The sequence below is a fragment of the Castanea sativa genome, chromosome 3 (genome assembly GCF_040712315.1).
Source record: "Castanea sativa cultivar Marrone di Chiusa Pesio chromosome 3, ASM4071231v1".
Taxonomy (NCBI): Eukaryota; Viridiplantae; Streptophyta; class Magnoliopsida; order Fagales; family Fagaceae; genus Castanea; species Castanea sativa.
In genome coordinates, this window is record NC_134015.1 from 54,792,678 (window position 1) to 54,804,448 (window position 11,771).

The window sequence follows — 11,771 nt, forward strand, 5'->3', positions numbered from 1 at the left end:
ACAATGCAGTTGGTTCTTACCAATCTATACTGATCGCGCAAAGTTTCTGTCCGCAGATTGTGTTGGTCACTGATCACAAAGTCATACCGTTAAAACTAGAACAGAAAAATAGGAATTGCACAGTATCAAGTGGATACTTCTAAATTTTAGTTCATCAGCTTAGTGAAATACCTAAACAGGAGTGATCATATAAAGAGAAGCACCCAAAATAGGTGTAGAGAAAAGAGATTCATGATGTGATAGATTTCAGCTAACATGCACTTACCTTTCAATTTTTCTATGTTTATATGACTTATTTTTCATTTTTTGGAGGACAGTGGAGGTGCAGAGTCTACTCAACCAAGTAAATTGGAACCATTTTGGAGATAGTTCTTCTATACGGTTGAGGCTAATCTTAGTATAACTAAAGTGAACCTGATATTTGCAAACTATTCTTGTTATTTCTCATATAACATGCATAAAAATACAGAAAAATTTTGCATACCTGTCTTCCATCCAAGCAACACTATACAAGTCACCCAAACAAGTTTCATGGATATCCGAGAGGACTAGGATCCTCTCCAGGACAATAAGTTCCCCAACTGCTCTCTTCTGCATTTGATGATGTTGTTGCATACATATTCAAACCTTCTGGAAGAAATTCAAGATGCTTCCAGACTCACAAGCTTCAAGATAAAATAAGCATGTTCTAAGGCTTATTGCACTGCACTTGAGCTCAAAAATATAATTAAAGGAAACTGACCGAAAGCCTTAACCCAGAACACTTAGGGAGGAGCTAAATTTATTTATTTCCTTCTTCTATTATGGACTTATAGTCTGATACACACAAATCAGAACTCTTCACAATTTAAATCCAAATGAAACTGTATGTAAAAAGCCTACAATTTGCCTAAGAAACACCCAGACACTCATCATTATAAAAGATCACATTTAGCTTGAGCTTCATACAAATTTATGCAAATGCCAATCTAAATTATACATAAACAATCCACTAAGTAACTCAGAATCATCAGTCCATGAATTTCATACCAGCTCAAATAGGTGTCCAATAATCAGATGCCAAATAACATTAGAGCATTAGCCTCAAACACATCAATAAAGATATTCATAAGTGGAAAATATATATTTACACATACATCAGATATGGAAACAAATCAAAATTACCTCTTAGAGAAGTTACTGTCAGAAGTAACAGTGATCTTGCTCTTCTCCCGGGTTACAGTGACAGTGTCACCAAGAGCACCAGCCTTGCCTCCAACCTTGATCCTCTCCTGGAGAAACTTCTCCAGGGATGCAATGTCCATGATCTTGTCCTCCACTGGCTTTGTACAGTCAACAACAAATATTTATTGATAGAGGCACCAAAGCAAACACCCCTCTCCCCCTAATAAAAGCACATACATCTATTTTTTTTTCCCCTCTGCCATTCACACAATCGAATACCAAATGCCTTTGAAATACGCATCTACAATGCAAATGACATACTCCGTATACATACACAAATCAATACATAAATGTACATTTTGCTTATTAAGTATTTAACACACACAAACGGAGAGAGGGGAGAAGGTGTCAAGTACATTTTGCTTATTAAATCCATGTAAAAGAGTCATTTAAATTTAAAAGCAAACGAAATATACATACACCAAATGCATTCTGCACTGTCCTTGCCCACACCCCATTTGCCACTGGCTGACAATACCAACCCAGTGGCTTGAAAGCAATTTTTTGTGTCACTCCTCAGTCCTCCCCCACAAAAAGTCCCAAGCTTAGAAGTACATATACTCTCCCTCCCCTAATGGAGTTGTCTTTTCACAACTGATATGAATCCAATGGTTCTAAGTGTCAACAAACTAAGCTATATCCTGCAATACAATTAAACCATATTAAGCCTCATAGGAAAGACTAGCTATCAAATAATACACACACGCACACAAAAACATGTTGGACTCAAGTGAGCCTAGTATAACTGTAAATTGTACAATAACTATTGGAAGAATTAGCCAAGGTTTTCATGTTTGCTTAGCCTTATCAACAAGCCTTGACGATTTTGAACATTTTAATCCAAGAAGAAAAAGCTAAGCTTAAAACAAACATGAAAAAACCAGGTTACTGCACCAGATTACTGCACCTCCTAGCAATCTATAAGAATACATAAATAACCAAATTCAACTAATAACAACGTACCTAACTTTCTAGAATTCTTTTCACCTACAATCTGCACATCCTCCACACATCATTCCCTGCCATACACACACAACACAGAAACACAACCAATAATAAACATAAGACAAATATATGAAATATGCCTATCTAACATAGAAATCTGTGTCTCTCTTCTGTCTAATTACCTTTTTTGAACTTTACGTCGTCGCGCATAATGAGGAGGAGGTCTTGCATGTCCTTCATCAGATGCCTCGGGCCCAACATTGTGTCCATGTTTGTGCCCCCCTGTCCCACAAGGAGGTGCCTTTGCTATGCGTTTCGGCCGACCTCCTGCCTCTGCAGGTAACCCAACAGCCTGCTCAACGTGAACATGGGGTGGGTCAATGCCCGAAGAAGGGCCAGTGGATGCACTGTGGGAGGGTGGCTGCGGGTGCATGTCAGGAGGAGTTAGATCAAGACCCAGGTCGAAGGAAGGAATGGGTGACAGCTCAGGAAATGACCGTGGGGTGGGTGGACGGATGTCAGACCCAGGACATGGATGTGGAGTGGGTGAAGGGATGGTGGTGGGGCTAGGGGATGGATGTGAGATGGGTGAGGGGATGGTGGGGCTAGGGGATGGATGTGGGATGGGTGAGGGGATGGTGGGGCTAGGGGATGGATTTGGGGTGGATGGGTGGGGATCGGGGGTAGGGACAAGTCTCGGGGTAGCAATAGACGAACGAGACCCACGTCCGACAGGAGCTCTGCTTGTGCTTGGGCTTTGAGTAGGTGCTGCCGCAGGAGTAGCTGCCTCCTCATTCGGGGCCTCAGGGATAGGAGGTTGTACACGGCCAATCTCCTGCACTGCATTTAGCACATCAGTAATGTCCTTGTGGTCCTCGGTGCCCACTGGGTGACGCCTCAACAAACGGGCATATCCTTCAATCTGACATGAAAAAACCAGGTATATTAGTAATTCAATCGATAATAAAATAAACATTGGTTTTGAATTGGTTCTGCTAGTAATAATTGCAAGTTATAGGGAGACCAGGTGTTACCTTTGACTAAATTTAAATTATCTTTTATATTAAGGATGTAGCTAGCGCATAGAGTAGACAAAATGCTAATTAAAAATTCAACAGATAGAAAAGTTACCATTATAATCAATCTAGCACCGAGGACATTGATGAACCTCCGAGTTACCCTTTTGTACCAATCGAAGTACTCGTGTTGTGGAGGCATATCACCAACCACTGCTTCACAACGCTGTTGAAGGCGATTACCCCACTCTGTAATATGCGCAGCATGTTTCCGCATCCAATCAACACCAACCTTCCCCCTCAAATCAATGGCATGGAGCACTGTATCGGTGTCAACATTACGGGGAATTTCTTGGATCATCCCGAATTGACGAACGACACGATCCGGTGTATGTTTCTCTACTAGGTGGAAACATACAAGTGGCACCGTTGCCGTCCACATGGCCCTCCCTACAACGCACCACGGCGGAAGGTTCTCGAATTCAGCTTCATACGGCTGCCACACCACCTACGACAGCCAAAAAACAAGCAACACATTAGGCAACAATGTTTATATGGCAAAGTTCACTAAACCTATATCTTGTTCCTAAACATGTTAAATAAGGCATTTTCATACCTGGCCTGGCAACATTGAAGCTATTTGCTCGCGATACCTGTCCAGGAAGATGTGGGCGGGCCTGTTTTTCTTGTTTGGGACCCACAACCACCTACAATCCAGAACAAGTGATCATATTAACCGATATAATTTAGAAAATTTGACACAAAATTATAGTGTATAACCTCTATTTCAAATTGTTTAATATAGACTCAAATAATTCCTAGAAGCTTTTAAAAAAAATAAATTGAAGTGACATGACGTGTATGAGGTAGAGACTTACTTCAGGGACAGTGGACCACGAACTGGAGGACCATAAGCATCCACTGGCGGGCCATGTACAACTGTCGGGCACAAATATGGGAACCTAGCCCATGCCCAATACTGGACCAACAGCAAACACCCACCAATCTGATTAGCTTTCTTATCGCTTGCCCTGCATAACTCTCGGTACAACCATGCAAGGCAAGCACTTCCCCAGCTGTACCTTCGTGGATTGCGAAGGTCTTCCAACTGCTGCACCCACATCAGATGCACCCTATCGCCGGATTTGTCCATGAAGATTGTGTCCCCTAGAAGCGCTAGGATGTAGCATCGTGCATACTTATGCAACTGATCCTCTGTGGCATTAGGCGGCAAGGGATTGGCAACAGCTTCCAAAAGCCGTTGGATGAGAATCCTCTGGCCATGAAGTTCCTTTCTCTGATTGTTTGCAGGTCTGAAGCCAAGAAATTCCTCACACACGTTCTCCCATTCTTTCTGCGTGCTCCCTGTAATGACCTCGCCGTCAACAGGAAGCCCAAGAAGAACCTCCACATCTTGCAAGGTGATGGTGACCTCACCATGTGGCATGTGGAAGGTGTGAGTCTCCTGCCGCCATCGCTCCACTAAGGCCGTTATCAGGCCGTGGTCGATCTCTCTACCCGGGGTCCTAAGGAGTCCCTCCAAACCGAGTGCCTTAATGATGTCAATGACTCGGTCGTCCACCATTGGCTCTCGATCGGAGAACTCTTCAGTACGGACACGGCATTTAAGAGACCCTGGATCCTGCACAGAACAAAACCATGGATTAATATATGACAGCAAGTGCGCTCACATTGTATGAATCAAATGTGTGTACATTCGTTAAATATTTAGTGTTGTGCTTTACCTGCCCATTCCAAATAGATTCAGACCGATGGTTGGCCTGCAACGTCAACACCGACTGGTCAATGGGGCCAGGCTGTGTGTAGTCAATCTGTCCAGCATTTGCAGCAGCCATACTGCACAAGAATGATAAGCAATTAGCACGTAATAGACATTGAAAACAATTAAAGGAAATAAATAATGTTGAACTGCATAAGAAGTAATGGAGACAGATTGTACCACTGTTTACAAGAACTATCAGAGTTCCACAGCTAATAACCCAAAAGAATATCTTTGAGGAAGGATTTGATAAAGTGAAAGGGAAGTAAAAGTTGGTAATCTTGAGTTTATTACCATATCCTGGTAGTAGTCTAAAATAAAATTAGGGATAAAGTTTTCCTTCAAATTGGATAAGAGGAATCTCCTATAAGCTATAACCCACCATCCACATGTGTTCTAATCACATAACTCATTAAGTCATTTAAACCAATCACATAATTATTAAATATGCCATTTGATTAAAGCAAACACAAATGATCATTTGAATTGCCAAGTATTAGGTTGAACAAATTTTCTCCCAAATAAGTTTTGAGAAAAATTCTTTCATAAAGTTAGCCAACTTTTCCATTAAATATTGAGTGCTAAGAGGAAAATGTCACCAAATGGCTATCCAAGCAAACAACTATAGATATGTTCTTCCGACTTCCAAGTGGGGTACATAGGTACAATTGGAAACTCTAAAGTTCACAATTTTTAAGTCGTCAAAGAGAGATTGTATAGGGATTAAACTTCACTACTATATTTAAAACAAAAAGATATATTCAGTAAAAAAAAAAAAAACTTAAGCCAAACCCTAACTAAATTACCATCCATAAAGTCAAAATGTCATTCAAAACTAGAGAATCAGAATTAATTGCTGTTTAGGGCACTTTCTCTTGGCTTGCAAAGAGTTAATTGTTATACTTCTTTAATGCACAAGCAGGTGAGTGTTTCTCATTTCTTATATTTGTGCTCCCTAAAGTGGGTGTGCTCAAAATATGTATGAGCCTCTCATCAAAGCTTATAAGTTGACTTAAATATTTAATAAGTATTCTATAAGAGGGTTATGCATGTTCATCATCACTGGTGCTGATCCCAGATTTGTTATTGTTTTCAGGTACCATGTTTGAGTGACAACCATGCATATCTTTTGCACGATGTAGATACAGGCACAGTTGGTGTTGTTGATCCTTCTGAAGCTACGCCTGTTACAGATGCTTTGAAAAGGAAAAACTGAATTTCGACATACATATTGAACACCCATCATGATTATGATCACACAGGAGGAAATGAGGAGCTTAAAGAAAGGTACGGTGCAAAGGTATGATATTGTTATCTTTTGGTCAACTGATTTATTATCTTTATTCTAAAGTATTTATCTTTAAAAGAAAATGTATAAACTTCCTTGTCCAATTGATTTCCATGTTTCAAAGCTTATTCCCCAAAAATGGTTATGTACGATATATTTTATACAATACACTCATGATGGAAATAGATATTTATATGGAGAATTTTAATTAAATAACCATTCTGATCTGATTTTAGAATTTAGATATCCTCCTATGTTTTGCTGGTTACAATTAAATTAGCCGACTTATCTGAGTGGTTATTTTGTTTGGTTGTCTTTTTTGTCTTGAAAATGATTTGTGGACCACACCAATCTTTCCTCTTTTTATATGTTTCTTTAAAATTTCCATGTTTATCGTATTAGTATTTTTATCTCTTGTAATACTTGATACCGTCAACTTGTTATAATTTTCTAACACATTCTAAGAATTATTGAAAATGTGGCAATATTGGTAAAACTAGCCGTAGTAACTACTATTATTGCAGAATACGAATTTTTCAGAATTAGTATTAGTTTAAGAGATTTACTACAAACTTGATAGAAGTCTTCTTGCCTTGTTCTTGAAGCTGTTCAGTGTTTATATTGGTCTCAACTTTCATAAATTTTTCTACCTCCCTTTTTAAGTCGCAAATACCTATGATTATGTTGATTGCTATCATTTTGATGGTCAATTCCCTTCTTTGAAGTATATAGCAGGCGCCAAATTAAATAATGTTGGGCCTTATGCATGCTTCATGACTATAGACCGATCAATGCCAATCAGAGTTTTTCTAATAGATTCTGACATTTCATCATTCTCTTATAGTATTTATGTGATGCAGGGAGTACAGAGATAGTTTTATTTAAGTTTAAAAGTCTAGTAAGGTAATTAGGTTTTAGTATTTTATTTAATTTCATAGGGTTAAGGGTATTTGCCTAATTCAATAATTGGGCTTTGGCCCAAGTGAATTAGAGTTAGGGTTTAGTCTTAGTAGTCTCTCTATATATTATTAGTATTTTATTTGATTTCCTAGAGTCTTAGTAGTCTATATTTTATTTATGAACATTAATAAGTTGTTTCTAAAATCAATTTATAACCACACTTTTTTTTTTGACAAGTCAGTAATTCCATTAAGAAGATATTAAGTACAAATCAGCAAAGCATCAGCTTTGATGTACTAAACACAAACACTTAATTAACCCCTCAAACTAAGTTCTAAAAGAGAACTACACAATTAGCCAGTACACCTATCCATGCCAAACCTATGCTTTCTACCAAGCTAGAGCCCCAGACTTCCTTCACCTGGCCTCCATAGGTGACCTCTTCTCGCCGCCGCCTCAAGATATCAGAACCCAGCAACATATCCTCCCCTTCCTCCGCTCTTGTTGCTGGCCAACCCCTCTTTGTTCCTATTTCATGCTCTTGTAACTCCATTAACACCACCACTAACTTATCCTATGCCAATCTCTCATATGTAATCAAACCAAATGACACTTTCTACATTGTTTCCACCTCTAAGTTTATGAACCTCACAACCTACTATTCTGTTGAGCTTGTCAACCCCACTCTAGTCCCTACCAACCTTTCTATTGGTGTTACTGTCCTTTTTCCTATCTTTTGCAAGTGTCCTAACACGACCCAGGTGCAAAACAGAGTCAAATATCTGATATCCTATGTGTTCCAACCTTTTGATAACTTATCATCAGTTGCTTCAAGGTTTAATGTTTCACAACAATCTATAATTGATGTTAATGGAAACAACTTTCAGCCTTTCAATACCATATTCATTCCAATGCTAAGGTTTTCGTAAGTATTATGTTAAAAGTTATGTCATCATGATCCATTTCTTTAGGGTCTAATCTACTCATCATACCAAAGCTATGAAGTATAAACCATAAGATGCACATAGAAAGGACATCATTCTATTATTATGTACCATATTGATTGCAGAATAATACATCCTGTTAAAAATGCTAATGAAGATATTATGAGAGAGTTTCAAATCTTGAACCATAACCAAAAACTGATGTAAGTTCCATAAATAAAAAAATAAAAAAAATTGGAGTGGCCTTTGTAAGTTCTTAACCCAGGAATGTGCAAATCATCAACCTTTTTATTGTATCATATTTGAAGGTGCACATGTTCCACATTAACTAGTCTTCCAATGACAATGTCAATCATGCAATAATTGTAAACAGAAATTTGTGAACAACATATTACTCTCAAAGACAATCAGTTCAATCATGATTTTCGAACAAAAACCACTAACCCACATAAAAAAATCACACACTTAAGAAGAAAAACATACCTGCTTACTGAGTGAGAGTGGAGAGAGTGCTTGAGAGTGGAGACTATGGCAGGCCGAGTGACAGCTCAGGGGGCGAGTCAGAGGGTGGAGAGCCGTGACAGCTGCGAGTGAGAAGGTGGACAGAGGCGCAAGAGGGAGAGTGAAGAGGCGCGAGAGGGAGAGTGAGTGACAGAGAGTGGCTCTGGTCTGCGACAGTGAGAGGGTGAGTGACAGAGAGGGAGAGTGAAGAGGCGCGAGAGGGAGAGTGAGTGACAGAGAGTGGCTCTGGTCTGCGACAGTGAGAGGGTGAGTGACAGAGAGTGGAGAGAGGCGCGAGAGAGAGAGTCTGTGCGAGAGGCTGGACTTGGGTTAATTTGAAAAACCCCTATTAGAAATCGAGTCTCAAACACTCGATTTCCAGGTGGTTCAAGTGACATGTACACGTCACCTGGAAACCGAGTATTTAAGAGTCGATATATAAATCGACTCTTAAAAACTCGATTTCCAGGTGGCCGCCACGTGGAAAATCGCCACATCAGATCTGATCAACCCACAAAAATCGACTATCTAAGAGACGATTTATAGCCTCAAAATCGACTCTCTAAGAGTCGAGATGCTAGTATACTATTAACTTATGAAACAGTGCCTACTAACTATATTCTTCAGCCGTTAGGGCTATTTGCCCATTTTGTCCCAATAACAAGGTTGTAAACATGATTTTTTATTTATTTAATAATTTGCTAATATTACCTTGAACTTTGATTGAGTGTCAATTGGGTCCTTATTGGATATTTGATTTAAGCAATTCACCCCTTCGACATTAGGCTTGTGATAATTATTTTGTTTGTATTTTTTTTAATGGATTTAATTACATGATGTGTGTGGTGGGTATTTTTTGTAATATTGGGCTGGACTACCTTCTGCTGTGCTAGGCCCAAAGTGTTCTGGATCAAGGAGTTGAGATCAGTCCAATTGCAACCTACCTTGGTCCGACTTGTGCACAAACTATGCCCCGTTTACCAAGATTTTTGATTACATGCCCATGGCAGGCAGAACCACTATAGTAATTACGGCAAACAGAGATAACAAAGATAATAAAAGAGATACATTCGTTATTTAGACAAAAGTAAATAATGGGTCATTACAAGGAATGCATGTTTTACGAAATAGCAACAAAAATAAATACGGGAGAGGTAGTAATAAGCTTATTGAATCAAAGAGAAATATCAGTTTGCTGTGTCAAGTTATGTTATAGGGTCAAAGTCAAGAAGGGAGTCATTTCCTCAATGCGAATAATCTCTTTGGGAAAAAATTAACTGCTTTGAAGGAACGAGCCTAAATGACTTGTGCCCAGAGAAATCCCTTGCCTTTAGCAGAGAGCATGAGTTTGAGAGAGAGAGAGAGAATCAACCTATCTGGTGCATGCCTGCTATTCTATTCTCTCCATTTTGTTTTTCATGTTCTCTTTAATTCTTTCTTTCTTTTCTCTTCGTTTTATCTCTCGGTGTTTGCTTAGTTGTTGTGATTCTCTCCTTAGAGGTTACTATTACCGTCCTCCCTTTCCAGTGCACAGTAAGGGTTCTTTATATAATACCTGCCGCGGTTAGCTTTTACCATTTTAGCCTTTAATCACCTTTGTCAAGTGTGGGTGTCCTTCCCGACCATTATTGATTGGTCAGTTGCTCAGCCAACACCACTTACTTGTGCTGGCCGCGCCACTCCACATCACCAGACGAAGAGGACTGTTTTGTTTGTTTGCTTGCCATGGCATTCTAACCTGTCACATCGTGAGTGCTCTCTCTCCATCCCTCATGGCATGCACTTAGTGGTTCCAACTCATCCTTGCTTCTTTTGGGCGGTATGTCATTCCAGCAGGACACTTCCCCCAAAAGAGCCTGAGCAGGGACCATAAAATATGTTATCCCTCTCCCCATTACCAGACCATGCCCTCTTACCTCTGGCCCATGACCCACCACTTCTTGTATTGGCTGGGTACAGGCTGGTGGTGTCTGGGCCTTGCACGTGTCTCACTTCCTTGCATGTGCCTCACTTCCATGCTCGTCCAAAATATGCTTGTTGCTTATGCGTTTGCCACGGTTTGGAGGTCCGTCGGCCCATTCTGCCATTCGTCTTTAACTTCTTATGGCGTGAGCTGTTTCTTGATTTCTCATTCCTTATGGCTTGCTCCCTTAGGGGCTGGGCTTTGCCTGATTGTGGGCTTTCCCTCCTTCAGGCCACTCTTTTACTTCTTCTTGCGGTCCTGTTATCATTTCCTGGCGTATTATTATGCTATTCCTGCCGTGATGTTATTCGACTCAGAACTGCTGAGCCTCTTTGGGCTTGCTGCTTATTTCTTTTTTGATGACCAGTAAGCTCATTGGGCCTTTTACTACATTACTTGCGGACTCCCGTATCCCATTTACTTCCTTTTGGGCATCCTTGGCTCATTTACTTTCTTGGAGCATCCTTGGCCCTTTCTAATTCTATGTTTCCCATGGGCTTTTACTAACTCCTTGGGTTTCTCTGGCTCAATTACTTTATCCTTCATCCTTGGGACTTATAGACTCTCCATTACCCCTTACTTTCTTTACTTGCATTACTTCGGGTCTGTTGTGGCTACTATGGTCCATTCTCACTTTTCTACATCACATACTGCCCATGGGTTTGCTACTTTTCTCTAACGGGCCTTTTTAGGCCCGTTTGTTTCCTCAAGGTCCATTTGTTTGCTTTATGGACCTATGATCCATTATTTCTACCGCTTGGGCTTAATGGCTTTGCTATCCAATTTCTAACTCTCTTCTGCCCACATTGTTGGACTTCTTCTTCCTAATGGGCTTCCAAAAAAAAAAAAGAAAAAAAAAAAAAAAAAGAGCATCTACAATGTGCATATTGTTTCCACCGCATTATCAATAAGTTAAAATGGTTAAATCATAAAATTAATAATTGAGAGATTAAATTAGACTTTACTTGTAGGTTCAAATTAGTTTAACTGCAAAAGTCTCTTATAATTGAATAAGAGATTTAGGGTTTGAACCTCATCTACATAAAAAATCAATTGATATCTTAACCTGATGATTAGAGCAATTATTATGGAGTGGGCAATATAAGTTGAAATTCTATAAAAATAAAAAATTACTTAATAAGTTAATAGTTGGATGACTAAGTAGCTTAACATATATTTTGCATTTGATTTTTTGTCATTTTAACATGAT

The 11,771-nt window shown here is 39.5% G+C and overlaps 1 protein-coding gene and 1 long non-coding RNA gene across 2 annotated transcripts; both read right to left on the bottom strand.

Annotated features, from left to right (window-relative positions):
- Window positions 1–12: 12 nt before the first annotated feature.
- On the bottom strand, window positions 13–1,328 carry LOC142626828 (uncharacterized). Its single transcript, XR_012842674.1, has 3 exons — window positions 1,165–1,328; window positions 485–665; window positions 13–69 (listed from the first exon to the last, which is right to left on the bottom strand). It is a non-coding gene; the product is annotated as an uncharacterized LOC142626828 (long non-coding RNA).
- Window positions 1,329–2,347: 1,019 nt separating this feature from the next.
- LOC142629820 (serine/threonine-protein phosphatase 7 long form homolog) lies at window positions 2,348–8,696 on the bottom strand. Its single transcript, XM_075803855.1, has 6 exons — window positions 8,581–8,696; window positions 4,931–5,042; window positions 4,064–4,820; window positions 3,802–3,892; window positions 3,301–3,693; window positions 2,348–3,091 (listed from the first exon to the last, which is right to left on the bottom strand). Exons 3-6 carry the CDS (start codon window positions 4,768–4,770, stop codon window positions 2,348–2,350), a joined length of 1,935 nt encoding a protein of 644 aa, XP_075659970.1. The 5' UTR covers window positions 4,771–4,820; window positions 4,931–5,042; window positions 8,581–8,696.
- Window positions 8,697–11,771: the final 3,075 nt, after the last annotated feature.

What these genes read in the sequence shown, in the direction of transcription:
- LOC142629820 (XM_075803855.1), bottom strand. Translation starts at nt 4,770, where the DNA reads ATGGTGGACGACCGAGTCATTGACATCATTAAGGCACTCGGTTTGGAG. An exon ending in CGTGGTCCACTGTCCCTGAA is followed by an intron (nt 3,893 to 4,063) that starts GTAAGTCTCTAC and finishes TCTGGATTGTAG; the next exon opens with GTGGTTGTGGGTCCCAAACA. An exon ending in GTGCTAGATTGATTATAATG is followed by an intron (nt 3,092 to 3,300) that starts GTAACTTTTCTA and finishes TTTTCATGTCAG; the next exon opens with ATTGAAGGATATGCCCGTTT.